Source organism: Patagioenas fasciata, chromosome 15 (genome assembly GCF_037038585.1).
Source record: "Patagioenas fasciata isolate bPatFas1 chromosome 15, bPatFas1.hap1, whole genome shotgun sequence".
Taxonomy (NCBI): Eukaryota; Metazoa; Chordata; class Aves; order Columbiformes; family Columbidae; genus Patagioenas; species Patagioenas fasciata.
The window spans coordinates 11643094-11659927 of NC_092534.1; the positions used below are offsets into that span (position 1 = coordinate 11643094).

Here is a 16834-nt window from a genome sequence, read left to right on the forward strand (position 1 = left end):
GGGATTAGTCCCTGTAAGTCCCTAAGAGGGTTTAATCACATCAGGCCAGGGTCCCAGCCTCACATCACCCAGTGATGGAGGCACCCAGGACGACATCCCAACACCAATCCATCACTTCTCCCTGTCCTGCCCCTTCCCCAAGCATTCACAGCCATGGGGACAGGTCTGTCCGGGCTGGGGACCCACTGAGGGACAGACCTGCTGCCAGGCAGTCACAGCTTGAGATGCCCACAAAGCAGCCCCACACACCACTGTGGTACCTACAGGGAATCATCTCTCTCTTACCTTCCCCTTGTTCATAAAACTACTTTTCAATTTGGCTTTCAGACTTACCACTAACAAACATCCACCGCTGGCTTATTTTACCTTGTAACAAACTCTTGCGAGGTTTTAGTGGGAAAAGAGACGTTTAGCCAAGAAAATCCAGCTCCAAGGCTGGCTATGGTTTAAATGTGCACAGCAGAGGAACCAAAACACTCAGAAGTCCAAGCAAAAGCTGTAACGAAATTAGATTATGATACAGATCTCACCAGAAATAATTATGTCAACAACTTGAGTTTTAATTCCTTTTTTATAGAGACCACTGGATCTGGAGAAACCCTTCACTGATTATGAGTTTAATTTTCTCTCTTGTATCCCAACCTGCAGTCTCCCAAGATCACTGCCTGTAGAATCTTTCTACCCAGCAACAGAGCCAAGGACCAGGCACCAAAACCGCTCAATTCAGACCTTAATTTATCCACCAAGTTCTCTGCAGGGCTGGGTAAATCATTGCACCTCACAGCCTCAGTCATCCTGACCAAAGGGAGGAATGAAGCACAGAGGCGATGCCATGGCCACCACATTGCAGCTGCATGCTGTTAGGGCTGCAATCAGCAAAGGGATGTTGCATCATGGATTATAAGGAGCTCCCTAAATCCTCTTTAAACCCGGAGTAGGTGGGATTCACCCCAACCCACAGCATCGCCAGGTCTGGTGTCCATCACCCAGTGGGGTTTTATCCAGCCACACTACACGGTGGCACCAGGGACAGTCCTGCACAAAGAGAGCTGGAAACACACGGTGTGCCCCCTCCTACAGAACTAATTTGGGGCTTGGGAATGAAAAGACTGTAAAAAAAAATCCAATACTGTTTTAATGCTTCCTCAACCACAATGAGATCACGAGCCCAACCATCCCAGAGAAGCTCCAAGGGATGGAGCAAAGTCACAGCAGAGGCGCCGCGCAGCTGCCAGGGCACATGCCGACAGCCCAGATTCTGCCAGATTTTTAATTTATTTGAAACCACTTAATATTTTTTTACTATTGAAGAGAAGCATTAACCAGCTGGCAAGGAGCCCACTTGCAAGCAGGGCTGTTATTAAAGCAAGCTGCTTGAGCGCATCCCTGCGAGCAGAGGGGGCCAGGACCGGCTGCCGCGGAGCAAGCTGCATTTTTAACAGCTCCCATTTCATATCAGTTTTCACATCATTTTGAGGGAAAGCTTTGGATTTCTCAAGGATGCAGAAGCGAACATGACCGGCTGGACCACACACATCTCTCGGTGTTGGCAGTGTCACCACTCCACAGCCAGGCAATGGGCTGGGATGCAAACACTCCCCTGCGCTCCTGCCCCTCTCCCAGGGAGGTGGCAGGTCCCAGGGTGACCCCACAGTCCCCTCGCAGGACCGGGTGGCCCTTGGGATTGCATGGCCCCAGGAACAAAGGCTCCTGGCAGGGCGCAGCTCCTCCTGATGCTAATCTGTCTTCTGCCTCCTGCTCCCTTCCACTCGCTTTGTGTTTCACTAAAAATATCGTGGTGGAGGAAGTTTCTGCTGCGGGGTGGATGCTCTCCTCCCCGGGAGGGGCTTCCTGCACTGCCCCGGCACAGAAATAACCCCCCAGCCCAGCTCCTCCACGGGACGCGCACCGAGTCCACACAGGAGAGCTGGGGATGCCCACACAGCCCCCTCCCTCTGTCCCTGCAGCATTTTGGGTGATGGGATTCAGCTGTGGTCCACATGAAAGGGAGCATTTTGCATCCAAACCCCCTTCCCACAGCACCAAGAGGATGCTGTACAGGATGCAAGGGTTGGGGAGTCAGGGCTGACCCTGCCACGCTCCAACACAGCCAGTATACAGTTCTCTTCACTGTGGGTAAATGTCCCATCTCATATCTGAATTGCATCCAGCAGGACAGGGCTCAGATCCCTGCCAGCACCTCCTCCAAATGCTGCAGCAGCACCCAGCACACACTGCTCCCCACAGGCTGCTCATGACCCGAGGCTCCAGCAAACAGCGGCACTGTGATGCCAACCCCAAACTGATAACAAAACCCAACGAGCAAAACTCCAAAGTTAGCAGATTGCTGATGTGCAAGGGGCAAGCAGATGGGACTGTGTGGGGAATGAGGCTGGGGCTGCCCGTGTCCCCACAAAGGGACCTGCGATGCTCCAGGATGCAGAGCCTCCCCACAGCACAGACCCCATTGCTCCCAACACATTGAGGGGACAGAATCACAACCAGCTCCTGAAACACCCCAACACTCACACTATTGGGGCTCTGAAAGGAGAGGTCTCATCCTGCTCCTTCTAACCATGCATGAAGAGAGACCAATAGTATGAAAAAGCAGTTATTTTTATCCATTGAGCCCATTGCTGCATGCACAGGAAAGGCTCCCAAAAAAGCAAAACTCTCCATGCTCCTCTGAGCAGAGCTCATGGTGCAGCAAAGCCTCAGGCATGGGGAAAGCATCCTGCAACTGCCCCCAGAGAGGCCACCTCCAGCTGCCATGTGTCCTAATCTCCATCCCCAAGATGCTGCGAGCTGGAGCTGCTCCAGAGCCCACCTGCAGCAGCTCTGCCCGGCTCATGACACATGATGCTGGTGAGCCCAGTGCCATCAATAATGCAGCAGGGTCAGTGCTGGCACAGGGCCGCTGGCTGCCCTGCCACTCCACTGCCTCTGGGATGGGATTGAAGCACTAATCCCAAAAGCAAGCCTGGCTTTGCTGAGCTCCACCAGTAACCAGACCTGTTGCCATCCCCATGTACTCCAGTACCTGCTGCAATGCCGCCCTTTGCAGAGGAAGAGTCCAGCCCCACTGTTCTGCTTCCAAGGTCCCCACAGGCATCTCACCTTCCCCTTCCCTGTCATGATAGGGCAAGGGGTGATGGTTTTAAACTAAAGGAGGGGAGATTCAGGTTGAACATGAAGAAATTGTTGCCCCTGAGGGTGGTGAGAGCCTGGCCCAGGTTGACCAGAGAGGTGGTGGATGAACCATCCCTGGAGACATCCCAGGCCAGGCCGGACGGGGCTCTGAGCAACCTGAGCTGGTGAAGATGTCCCTGCTCATGGCAGGGGTGGCACTGGGGGAGCTGGGAAGGTCCCTTCAACCCAAACTATTCTGTGATTCCCCAGCAGGGATGTGGGAGCTGCACTCCCATCTCCTGCCATCTTCTGCCCTCTTCCATCCCCAGCAGAGCAGCAGCCTGAGCTCCAGGCAGCCCCAGTGCAGCTCCACACTGAAGGTGCAGAAACAGCTTTACAAAGTGTTTTTTAATCAGAAAAATGCTGAGTGCACACAGCAACGCAATCCGGTCCCAACAGCGCATGCACAGAGCTTCCTTTTGGCTTTGCCCTTCCAGCCCTGGGGCTGCATCCATAAAGACAGCTGCTGTGGGAAGGGCAGGGGACATCATGGGGACACAGCTGCAGCTCCCGGGGCTCCGTGCTGGAGAAATTCCCCAACCTCTCCCTTCACAGCAGGAACCTCACCCAGGTTGTATCAGGGATGAGCTTTGCTGTCCCCTCATTCATGCCCTCCCTGCAGGTCTGAGCCTAAGGAGCACAGGATGCTGCAGGGAAGTGCTTTAATTTAAACCATGCTGTTATTTTTTTGGTGTTTTTTTGTTTTTTAATCACATAATTACTACAGACATCCCTGCTCATGTTAGGTTTTATTACATCTTTGTGGTTATTCTACAAGCCCTAATTTTGGGGCCTCAAATAAGTTGGCAAAGTTCTCCAAAAACATCTGTCCCTAGTTACTCCCCCTTCCAGCTCTCCAGCAGAAAGCTGGAGGCTGAACATGTTGCAACCCAGAGTTTTATTTGCGATAGAAACAAGTTCTTATTCCTGACCCAAACAGAAGCATAAATATTTACTGCCTCAATGCCAGTGCTGGCCCCACACCTGCGGGTCTGACAGGCACCCAGGTGCTCGTCCATCCTCCTCCAGAAAACATCAGCTCCCCTCGAGCACGAACTGTGACACGCAGGAGGCTCAACGCCTGCTTGCTGTCACGACAAAGAGCCGGTCACATCCCCCGGGTCAGCAGAGAGACACCCGTCCTCCTGCTGTTTGCAGCTCTTGCCAGCAGCAACACTAATGTGACACTGTCCCTCCCTGAGCAGGGGCTGATTAAGCACCTGTCACTAATTCCCCTGCATTACAATTTCTGGACCCAAACAGGCTGCTTGAATCCAGGAGCTACCAAACAAGAGGTGGGTTTGTTTTCCAAAAGAAATGCTGTTTTGTCAAGGTCCCTTTGCACACCCACCCAGCACAGTCGTGCTTTGCTGTGACCACAGCAGCGACAGGGGGAACTGCGTCCCCCCAGACATGTCTCAGTGGCTTTACTGTTCCTGTTTCTCCTACAAACACACCTGGAGAAAGCAGTGAGGCAGCAAGTCCCAAGGACACCCTGACATGCTTTAGAACCCTGTGCAGCTGTAACTGGGCTCCCAGTAACAGCACATCCCCTGCACCACGCTATAGGAGCAGCTGGGCTGCAGCATAACCACAAACCCCTCCAGGATGGTCAGCAGCACACAGGCAGCACTGCTCAGCACCAGCCCAGCCCTGCAGCACACCTGCCTTTTATATACCATTTAATTAACAGCCACCACCAGCTCACACCACTGTCCCAAAGGCACCTTTGCAATAAAAGGACCCAGCACAGCCCCAACACCCCCTTGCCAGCTGCCTCCCAAACCCCCAGGAACTCCATGCCAGGCAGAGCCAGAGCCCCAGGGAAAAGCAGCAAACAGCCTGATGGCCACCACAGCATGTTTGGCACAGGGGGACATGTGCTCTGCTGTGTCCCCTCCCCAGGGACACAGACAGGGGCAGGCAGCAAGAAAGCAAACCCCGCCAGCACCAGAGCTGGGGGGTGCAGCGCTGCAGGACACGGTCAGGCAGACCCTGCTCCCCATGTCACCACAGCCAGGCAGGACACAGGTCACCAGGGCAGCGAGGATAGCAGTGGTGACAGTGCAGCGGCTGGCAGCCAGCCCTATGACCTGCTCCGGGGCAGCCAGCCTGATTTTAAATACGCTCTGAATTATTCATGGCGTCACCGTGGCTCCTGGAGCATGAGGTCCTGGATGCCAGGTCTCCGCCAGGGGTGCACAGTGACCTCCCCATCCAAAAGAGCTCTCTGGAGGTTACTGCTCTTCCAAAATAAGACAGGATGACAGGAGGGCTGGCAGGGCTGCGCCCACCCTGCCTGGAGCGTCACCTCCTTGCTGCCCACCACTACAGCCATTCGGGGTGCCACATTTCCCTCCTCTTTGTTTCAGTTTTCATTGCTTCAGGCTGCACTGAACAACCTGGCCTCATAATCAAGGAAAAGTGCAGCTTTTACATATAAAAATGATGTTCCTTGGGAACAGGCCAGAGCATCAGCACCAGTTCCCACAGCAGCAGGTTGGGGCCACAGGTCTACAGGGGAAAGGCGCTGTCTTTTCCTCACTAAACTCCTCCAGGGAAGCTACACAAAAGCCCCAAGTCTGGCTGGGGACATGTTTCTGACTGGCCCTCAGCTGCCACAGCCCCACTGCAGGCACCCAAATCCCCTGAGCAGCCCCACAATGCTCAGGAGCCGCACAATGTGGTCCCAGTGATCTGCAGGCTGAGGGTCAGGCTGGAGCTGCCCCACAGAGGGACACAGCACCGGGGGGCTGAGCACTGCAGGAACCAGAGTGCACCACAGCATCCCCAGCCTCCAGCCACCTGGGACACAGGGAGAGTCACATCACCCAAACCCAGTTTTACTGCCTTGAAGCAAGCAGGACCACAAGGCACGGAAGCAGGGGGCAAGTCCTGCTGCTCCGGCCACCCATGACCTTGCCGCAGGGTCGCTCACAGCCCCAGTGCAGAGAAGTGACCTTGGCCAGCAAAGCCAGCAGCACCCAGCTCTTCAAAGAGCTGCTGCAAACCAGCTGCTGACCTGAGCCTCTGCAAACACCTGCCAGGCTCAGCAGCCCCATCCCAACCCCACGCACAGGGCATCATCCCCAGGTTCTGCTCCCTCTGTCCAGCTCAGGCACAGCCAAACACTGGTGCCAGCACAAGCCCCAAATGCCCTGGGTTGTGCCACCCCATGTGAAGCCCCAGTCAAGCCACTCAGTGCCTCTGGGGGAGCGTGGGTGCTTTTCCCCCCTCACACCCCAGCCTGGCTCTCCCTGTCCCACCCTCTCCTTGGACGAGCCGTAACCCAAAGGCCGGAAAGGACCGTCCTGTTCCCCTCGCCTGACTTCCCGTCAGCACACACTGCTGGATCGCACCCAGAAAACGAACAGAGTCAGGAGAGGAAATCCCCAGCTGGGAAAGCTGCCCCCCAGCCATGCCCAGCCACCCCCGGGAACAGCTCCTCTCACACCAGCCGTCCTGGGGGTCACCAGCCCCCCACAGGACTGACTCCCATGGGAAACACCATCATCACACAGACATTCAAACAACTTCAAATCATGCAATAAGCGAAGAAAGCAGAAAAACAAACAAAAAAACCCAACACCGGCACTGCCTCCAAGCCTGCCCCTGCCAGCACCAGGAATGGAGGTTCCTCCCAGGGCAGCAAAACCTCTGCAAGATGCCAAACAGCTCTGGAGGAAGGACCAGGGTGAGACCTCCTTATCACTGGAGCTGCCTCCTGCCTTGCACCAGCATCGCCCCTTATCAGCACAGGGAATTCCTTCAGCCATGATGCTGTGGGGGCTCCTGAGGACATGAAGCTTTCCCCACTTTCCCACCTGTGTCCTCCTGGCAGCCCCACAACCATTCTGGGGACAGTGTCCAAACGCACCAATGCACCTCTGATGGAAGGGAAGGGGACAGATGGCTGCAGAGGGGTGACAGTCACCAGCTCAGCCACACAACACCCACATCCCCAGCTCAGCCAGGGCAACGCCAGGGCTGAAGTCACAATCTGCAGAGCCAAGGCTGCCCCATCTCCACCAGGCAACCCCAGCAGCAAGGTAGCTGTGGAAATTGGACCTTTTCCACCTCAAATTCTTTCCTTTTTGGAAAGGAGTTTACCAATAAAAGGCACTTACTACAGAATTGCAGTCCAGACCCAGGCCACTTGAAAAAGAGCTATTTTCCTTCCTATTTAAGCAAAAAAAGCCAATAACATTTGCCCCACATGTTCCCTCCCTCCTGCAAACTATTGGAGGAGAGAGAAGCTCATTCATGAGCTCCAGCTTTGCTGTATCCCTGGTTCATTCAGGGAGCGAGACTCAAGCTGGGTCACCCATCCCAGAGCTGATGACCTCTCTGTCCCAGCACCCAGAGCTCAGGAGACCCTCAAGGAGTGAGCAGCTGATGATGCAAGAGAATATGATGCTAAGAGGCAGTTTGTCCCCTGCTTCAGGACACAGTGGGGTCCCCAGAGCTGACATCCATGTACAGAAGGTTTCTCTCTGATGGGAAGCACCATGCTTGCAGAGGGAGCTGCTCTCAGACCCCCCCTCGGCACCCAGCAGCCCTCCCTCCTCACCTTCCTGCTGCCATGCGAGGAGAAGCTGTGTGTGTGCCGGGGGAGGCCATCCCCGCTCAGGTCCAGCTGTGGCTTCCAGACCTCCCCATTGTCACTGCCCACTGACTTAGCAGGCGAGAGGCCGGAGTTGAGCAGGATCCCACCGTGCACCATCTCCTCTGTGCACGTCAGGCGCAGGCTGCACAGGTACTCATCCGTCTCCTTGTCCACCACCAGCAAGCGTGTCTCTGACTCCACAGCTTTGATGCGCTGCACAACCTGGTAAACAGAAAAAAAAATGAGCAGAAGCACAGAGACCTCCCAGTTGTGGCAAGAGCTGGATCTGAGCACCATCAGCTCCTCCCCACTCTCCTGCAGCTTCCACCTTGCTGAATGGTGCAAGCTTGCTGTCACTTCCAGCCGTCGGTGATGGGGAGAAGAGCAGAGTGCGGCTTCGGGGGTTGCCCAGCATGGAGTGCCTGCTGTCTGCAGCCCCAGTGGTGGCTCTTCCCTCCCCGGCTCTGCCCAGGGCAGCTGCACAGACCCCCTAGGATCACCCGCTCTGCTCAGACAGGAGCTGTCACAAAGGCTGCTCATTACTCCCCCCAGCATCAGAAACCTTGCTGCCTGGTTTTGTCCCTTACAGGGACAACACAGCCTGTCCCTCCAAGCAAACCATCTTGCACAAACTCACCCCCTTGATCTGGGGTGTCCTTCCCCCATACCCAGGGCAGGGTGGAGATCTGCAGTGCACAGAGAGGCACTGAGCACCCACACATACATTTGGTGTCCAGTCTGCCTTCGCTGGGCCCTCCCCACACCAGCATACTGGTGACCCCCCACCCCAGGCAGATTTATGAATGAAACAACCCAGTCCGTGCATTGATCCCTGGGCTGTGCTGGGGCCAGTGGAGATAAGGGAACCCAGCACTGGGAGCAGGAGATGGACCCGTCCCTGCTGGGACCCAGTGCTGAATGGGGACCATTGTCCTGCCCCGGCAGCTCTGCAGGGATCAGGGACAGGCAGAGGCTCTGAAAGGAGCTGGCGGTGTCAGGGAGGGCTGGGAGGAGCTGACCTCGGCCGGTAAATCACACCCGGGTGGGCTGTGATGGAAATGGGGCAGATCCAGGACATGCACAGGAGCTGGGCAAAGGGAAATCAGCCCAGAGCCCTGCCAGCACCAGGGAGGGATGGCTCTGCTGTGCCACCACCTCCCTGCATAGACCTTCATCCCCAGGAGGAGGAGGGGTGGTATCACTGGTGATGCTGCCCAGCAGCCATCCCTGGCCATGGGGAGACCCTGAAGACCACAGACCCATGACACCCCCAGGCATGCAGGACCCCCACCCGGGGCAGCACAGCCTTTTCTCTCAGGGTCCTGCTCTGATCTGGGTCACAACAGCCGACACACTGCAACCACCAAGGTTATAAAACGACAAACGAGCATAATGCGCAATTAGCCAGCATTTATTTACTCCCCTGCAAGCTCCACTCAAGGTCAACAGAGCCAGTATCTGCAAATAAAAAAACAACACACAACCAAACAACCAGCAAGAAATTTATAGACTGCAGACAAGGCTGCTTGTCCTGAACCAACTAATCTGCTGCAGCCTCTAGCTCCACATCAGGCAGCAGCGTGCCCAGGGCTCCCATCCAGAATGGCCCACAGGGTGCTACTCCAGCAAGCCCCAGAAAACCCATCTGCTCTCCTTCAGATCTATTTCCATGCCGCATTCGACGGTGCTGCCAATACGGGTAAGGCAGTGCCTGTGCGAAGCCACCGCTCCCGAGGGGACCCGGGAGCCAACGTGCACTGGCAGGACATGCAGGTGGGCAGCATGCAGGAGAAACGTGCTGGGTCCCGCACAGCGACATCCCCCAGATCCCACAATGGAGCACACCATTAATCACTGGCCAGGAGCAGGGTCACCTCACCAAACCACAGAGGGACCACAGAAGTGCCATGGTGCTGGCTGGGCAGGATGGCAAGCTGCTCCCTGGCTGGTGGGGAACGATGCTGGGGCTCATCCCACTGCCGAGTGCCTCAACAGCCATGGCAAGCGATGGAGCAAACAATGGAGAGGGCGCACAGAGCAGTCCCTCTCCCCATAAGGGGGGATGAGCAGAAGGGGCTTTCTGGGACAAAGTCCCTGGGCAGCAAGTCGCTCTGGGGACAGAGCAGCAAGGCAGAAGCAAAGCAGCAGCCAGGTACTGCCCGGTACCCTACCCGTTTCCGAGCCATGGTCACAGCCTCAAGCCTGCAGCTTTTCTGAAGACAACACAGCCTCCCCTGCGCATCTGGCGCCTCAGGACCTCCTCAGCCCCGGTCCCAGCCGCATGATTTCCGCAGCTCCACCCAAACAGACTTTCACCCCTGGATACACCAGCAGCAGCCCTTCCACCCTTGCCAAACACCAGCTGCCCAGGAAGGAGCTGCATGGTGCCACCAGGAACAGCTCAGCTCATCCCTCCTGCTCCGAAAGAGACATCTGTGCACGGCACTGCCAGCCCCAGCAAGCACCGGGAGGGCAGGAGCCCATCACTCTGTGCCCCACACTCACTGCCCACCCAGGCGAGGGACCCAGGAGCCAGGACACAATTTCACATCTAATACATGGAACACCCTGAGAACACGTCCTGCCCTCGCTCCTTGGGTAAGGCTGGGGAAAAGCAGAAAACAAAGGCACAAATGCCGCCAGCTTCAGCTCGAAACACAGTTACACCCAAACAGCAAGGCCTTGTTTGCTGCGGGCTCTGTCCCACCACAGTTTCAGATGCGCATGGAGAAGTGTTACTTATTCAAGGTTAGGGACCTCAGCAGCCCAAGGAGGAGAGGCCACAGCAGACTGGCAGCTCTGACCCATCCAGTGCTGGGTGTTTTGCTGAGGGAGCAGGAAAGAGGGTCTCACTGTTTTGAGGCAAGAGGAAGGGCGATCCCAGGGGTGTCCTGGGACAGCTCCTGCTCCCACACACTAATGCCAGCACAGCAGGAGCACAGCACAGCTGTGAGCTCCACGACACTCCGTCCCGTTCCCTGCTCTGCAGCACGGAGCGAGCGCCAGGGCTGAATTCTGCCTCCGCCAGCAGAAAATGGAAGACAGGAAAATTTCTCCCATTTCACTTGACCTACTGGAAAACCCCTGTACATTTTGCAGACACAGCTGGCTGCCTCAGCTCCGCTAATGCCCATCCTCAGCACCTCAGTTTCAGCAGGGAGCTCCAATACGAAGCAGCTCCTTACAGGAACACAGCCCTCCTTTCTGCCCAGCCAGATCAAAGACATGGATCCTCCTTCAACGGTTTTGAAATCACATTCAGGACAAACAATAACTTCTACACAGCTGGCTCAGATCATCACAACAGGCTCAGTCAGCCCTGAAAACCCACCAAGCCCATGGAGAGGAGTCCACGAGGCTTCACTGGAGCCACCTGGGCTTGCCATGATGCCCAGGGAGGTTCTGCCTTACCTTGAGCACAGCAACATCCACACCTGCACATGAACCTGCATCCCCCAAAACACTGCTGGGCCCACAAGCTACATCCCAGCTCTGCCTCAGTAAAGCACAGGCAGCAGGGGCTTAACATCTGTTCTAAGTTACTCAAGCACTAAACCCTGCAGAGCCCCACAAGCCACCAGGCAAATGGGCACATTGGGCACCATGCCCCTACCAGGCTCCACAGCATTTTGGGACAGCAGCAGCCTGAATCTCATTGCTTGACTTTTGAACTAAACTGTTTAACCAACACAAGTCCCAGTTTTATAAGCAGAAAATGACATGGTCTGAAATGTGCAGCTTCTGTTACAGAGCTGAGAAACAGTTCACACGGACCCCCCCCAGTCACAACAGGGATCCAACAACAGCCATTATTCCCCTACAAGCTCTATCACACTTAAGCCAGCCAAACTGCTGAACATCTGCAAAGCTTAATCAGGAGATTTTAAGGCATCCTTAAACACTCTGGGCTGCATAAGCAGGAGCAGTTTGCCTAAAGTGGCCAAGAAAACACTTAACAGAGCCGGAAATAAAGCCCGGGTATCCCCCATTCCTTTCCACCACAGATTGCATAACTGACGGTGCCCTGCCCATGGCTGAAACACCTTCACCTTTCCCACCTTCACATGTTTACAACATCCTTTCCCCAGCAGCAAGACAGACCACACAACCATTCTTGTGGCAGCTCAGCACCCCAGCCATGCAAAACCCCCCTGGAGGCCTAAGATTTTGGGGGGCACCCATCCCAGCAACCACCAGCAGCAGTTGGGCCAAGGATGCTCCAGCACAGACATTTTGGGAGAAAACCACCCCAGGGAAGCTGGAGGAGGGCAGAGGGGCCGGGGTGATCAGCCCGGGGAGGGTATGAGCTGCCCGCCCTGCCCGCACCTGGTGATGCGTCTCCTGCTCCACGTTGTGCCCGTTCACCTCGACGACGCGGTCCCCGGCGCGCAGTCCCGCCGCCTCGGCCGGCGACCCGGGCTCCACTTTGCGGATGAACTGCCCGTTCTTGCCCTTCTCGCCATGCAGGTGGAAGCCGTACCCGCTCTCTCCCTTCAGCATTCGGCACAACCGCGGTTTCAGCTGGTCCTTGGCCATGGCCGGGGCGCCCGGCGGGCGGCGGCGCGGAGCGGCGGGCGGGGGCGGGCGGCCGCGGGGCCCCTTTTATGGGCGGCCCGGGGCGGGCGCGGAGCGGCGGGGAGCGGAGGGGCGGGGAACGGGGGGGCGGGCCGGGGCCGGGGCTGGGGCCGGAGCGCTGCGCAGCGCGGCCATGCTGAGCGCTGCCCCGCGGCAACGGCAGCGCGGCGGGCGGAGACGGTGACGGGCCGAGGCGGAGCCGTAGAGGGGGACGGGGATGGGGACGGGCGAGCGACGGGGCGGGCGGAGCCGGGACCGGGACTGACACCGGGACCGAGACCGGGACTGACAACGGGATCGGGACTGACACCGGGATAGGGACCGGCACTGACACCGGGATCGGGACCGGCACCGACACCAGGATCAGCACCGAAGCCGATGGAGCCGCTGGGCTGATGGAGCGGGGATGCCCGGGGCTGACCGTGACCTCCCGGGCTGTGGGACCCTGGTGCAGCACAAAGCCCGTGGGCTGGGGACAGCACCGGAGCTCTCCGAGCTGGGGGCAGCTGCCTGGAACCCAGCACCCTCCAGGGCAGCCTGGACACCGCTGCTGAGACAAAGCTGCTTAGCTGGGTCCCCCCTGTGTCTGTGAGCCAGGCCACCATCCCCACTGCCCTCCGGGAAGGAGTACCCAGGCCAAGGCTCATCCTTGGGGCAGCAAAGCTGTTGGGGACGTGGGCAAGGACCCCCCGTGAAGGGGAGCCGATGGGGAGCAGGACCTGGAGCAGAGGCCACTCATCCTGCACTGGTGGGCTGTGCTGGGAGCCCCTGGTTCGAGGATGGGAACACAAAGCCCAGCAGCTTCTCTGCCCCAGCCTATGCCCACGGGGAGATACGCAGCTCTTTGGGGGATGCCCCTGCCAAACCAGCCAGCCTGGCACACATGGAGCTCCTGGGCTGATGATGCACTTGATACGTTCATGGGAAACTACTCAGAAATTATCTGTGTCCCCCTGAGCACCAGGCAGGGGATGGGGTTTGTTAGCGGGCAGCTCTGCTGTTCCAGTCCCAAATGTTCCTGGTGGGGAAAGGCTCCTGCTCCATCCCGGGTGTCCCCACGGATGGGCCATCCAGGCTTCACCTGAGACGAACCAGTTTTGATGGAACACGGAGATCCCCATCTTCACCTTTTTGAATTCCTGGTCTTCATTTCCTTGAAGTCTCTTACAAGGAGGAAATAACCCAGATTAGTCTTCACTGCACTGTGTCACAGCTTTTCTAGCTCTCCACTGTCGCTTTTCTTTCCTCAACCGCTTCCCTACCAGATTTTTACAGAGCTGAAGCAAATGCAGCCTCCAGCTTGAGGCAGTAAATAAGGCTCCATAAATTAACATTGATTCACTTTTAATTTGTAGTCTGCTTTACAAAAATGCTTTCCACTGCAGTTGTACTTAAAGTTGCTCTTCAAAGAAAAGATGCTTGAACCACAGCGATATTTGGTGATGTGTCTTACAGGAAAGTCGCTATCCTGGGGATAAAAATGGCATTTTTTATGTCCGGGGCGAGATCCCAGCAGGGAGGACACCGGCTACGTTTGCTCCGAGGCTGCTTTGCTCTCTGCGGTGCTGCAGAAGCGCCGATCTCAGCACAAAATCTTGGGTGACACAAGAGGAGGCCAGAGAGCCGGGAAATTCTGAGACTGTTTTATTTGTTGTACAAGGCAAGTGCTCCCTTGAGCCTCTTTGTGGAGCCCTGAAGATTTTTATCAGCCTAGAGGAGTGCGAATAATTGATTTTTCCACTCACTGGCTAAACCAAAAAACTGGAGGGATGAGGGGGAGGAGAAGGAATTGTTTCAAGTTTATCTGGACAAAAAAGTTTTTCTTTTTATTCAGTGCAATAAAAACACGGGGGAGAAAATCTTTTGGGTGGTCAGGCAGAATATTTTAACCCTTTTGAATGTCTTTTCTAAACTGTTGGCAGCTTGCAAAATAAAACAAAAAAAAAAAAAAGAGAAAATCCACCTCATTTCAAAAAAGTGAAAATGGGTGGCTTCTATTTTTCAAAAATTTTTTTTTTTTTTTGAGCACAAGCATTTTCTCAAATGTGACCCAGATTTGTTGATTTTTTTCCAACCTCATTGTCCCCAAAAGACTTTCTTTTCCCCAAATCCCATCTATTCATTGTAGAGAATCTACGGAGGGTCAGGTACCGAGTATCACCTTTGTGCGAAGGAGCTGGAAAGAGCTTGAAAACACATTGTGCAAAGGGGCATCCTCGCATGGTACAAACCCCTTCGGTTCCCAAGCCCACCCTGGCATTTCCCACCTCTGGCCCATTGTAGGAAAAAAGGCGAGCGCCCACGGGGGTCCTGCACTCACTGCTGTAACGGAGCCGCGGTTCCATCCAGCAGATACTGCACAGGCAACATTTCTCCATTTCAATCTCTCTGTGTTCTGATTTGGGCAGATATTTAAGTCCCAATGGGTCTGTGCGGGGGCTAAGGAAGTTGACGGGATCTATGCTCACTGGCTTGGAATGGTTCGAAGCTCTTTTTGTTTGACTTCTGCTTCTAATTCCTTCACTGCACTTGGTTGAGCAGTGACAGAGAATTACACCTGTGCCCAGAATCCTGTTTACTTTAGGCCTGATCCCGTTGCATCCCTAATGCAAAATACAGATGCTGTATGAAGTTTTGCAGTTACAGAAATTAGGTTTGACTGGGTGGCTTCTTGCTGCATTGCAGAAAGGTATTTTTGAAGCCCGTAAAGTCCATCTTTGTTCAGAAACCGGCAGATCCCCAGCTGATAACCTTGCTTCCAAGGTGGCTGGGAGGTCAGGGTGAGGGGCTCTGGTGGGAGGATGTTTTGCTGGTGATGGAGTCCCTGGGTTTTGCCGGTGCATACAAAGAAATTAGAGGTTTTGCACGTGCCTCTGGACCATTTTCTGCCAAAGAGGCATTTTGGCCTGAAGGACACGTGTTTTGAAGACACCAGGAGCACCGTGTCTTGCTCACAGCTCCATCTTGCGCCTCCTGGGTGGCTTTGGGCAGATCCTCCCCATCCACGTGCTTTGGTGTTTACCCATGTTTATCTATTATCCAGCAGCTTCCCACTGCAGAGCCAGAGCTTGCTGGGCTGGGTGCAGGTCTGTGCAGACCTGGGACACCCACGGCACCTTCTGCCTGAGCTGGAGGAAAAGCCGGGTCCCTCTGCCCAAGCTCAGGGATGCACCCAGGTCAGCAGTGGGATTTGATGGTCCCTGCTGCGAGCTACAGAGCCATTGCTACTGCAGTAATTAGCTCTATTAATAAATGAAGTCCCAGGCTTTCCGCCTGGCATGGATGCAGCCGTGCTCGTTCCTCCCTTGTTTTGCTGTCACTCAGCGTGGGGCTGCTGGGTCCCAGCTGCTCTTGGGGGAGCGGGAAAGGCCAGTGATTTATTTGCACTGCCGGAGGAACTGGATATGAGAGGGGAGCTCATAAAAAGCACTGTCTCATTTTCTCTACACCTCTGTGTGTGGCACTATTGAGCTGTAAACATTTCCCAGGTTAGATTTATAGAGACAGAAGGATCATTAGGAGGGTTAATAACGTGCTGTGTGGCTTGGGAAAGTCCAGAAAGTTCGGTGACACTGCCAAGAGCTGGGAGATCCCTCTTGCACGAGCTGGCAGGTGGGAATCCGCCCAGGTCCGTGATTATCTGCAGCAGATGGCAGCGCGGTAGGTACCCAGGGTACCCAGCCAGAGGGGCCTGGCGGCGCTTGGTGCTGCGCAGGCATGGACCCGGTGACTGTCCCTGGGTGGACGCGGGTGTTCCCCAAATCCAGCCCCATGTACAGTCAACACGGGGGAGGCACCTCCGGGGCAGCCTCAGCGTGGGGTTGGCATGGCCCTCAGGATGCTTGGGGGACACTCGGGGGTGGGAGTGGGAGGGTTTCAACCCAATATTTTCCCTCAGACACCCCAGAAATAACCCCAGGTTGCTGTGGCTCAGCCAGGGAGATCTCAGCCTGTGTCTCTGAGCCGCTGTCACCTTATCAGCGCTCTGGACAGCTTGGAAATAGGCAAAGCAGCAGGGATGGAGACACTGATATCTCCTGCTCTCTGCAGCTCCTGGCCCTCATCTCCAGGCTCGGACAACTCCCTTGGGCAGCATCAGCGTGAAGGTGTGTGCAGCCCAATGGGACGGGATGAGACCCCTGGCAGGCCTGGCACCGGGACCCGCAATTACTGTACAGATGGAGAAACAGGCATTATAATATCATTTAATGACTAGATTATTACTGTTGTTCCATTGTGAGCAGGGATAATAAATGCAGGAAAATCCACTTCAGGTGCATCAAAAATGTACACCAAACAGGGACAGCGGCAACCATTGCAGGGACCATGCAAGGCACCCAGCTCTGCCTAAGGGTTTTCCATCCCTGGCCACCACTGTACCCAACAGGGACTCAGGAGAGGTGCTGGTACCTGGCCTGGCTCAGCCCCAGCCGCCTGCATCCCAGCGGGGCAAGGAGCAGCTTC

The 16834-nt window shown here is 55.7% G+C and overlaps 1 protein-coding gene across 1 annotated transcript in view; it reads right to left on the reverse strand.

The window, feature by feature from the left end:
* Window positions 1–12381, reverse strand: part of NHERF2 (NHERF family PDZ scaffold protein 2) — a 33993-nt gene extending 21612 nt beyond the window's left edge. Inside the window, exons 1-2 of the mRNA XM_065850657.2 lie at window positions 12122–12381; window positions 7760–8017 (exon numbers count right to left, since the gene is read on the reverse strand). Of these exons, the coding sequence (XP_065706729.1) occupies window positions 7760–8017; window positions 12122–12331 (468 nt within the window). The 5' untranslated portion in view covers window positions 12332–12381. The remainder of the gene's footprint in view (window positions 1–7759; window positions 8018–12121) is intronic.
* Window positions 12382–16834: the final 4453 nt, after the last annotated feature.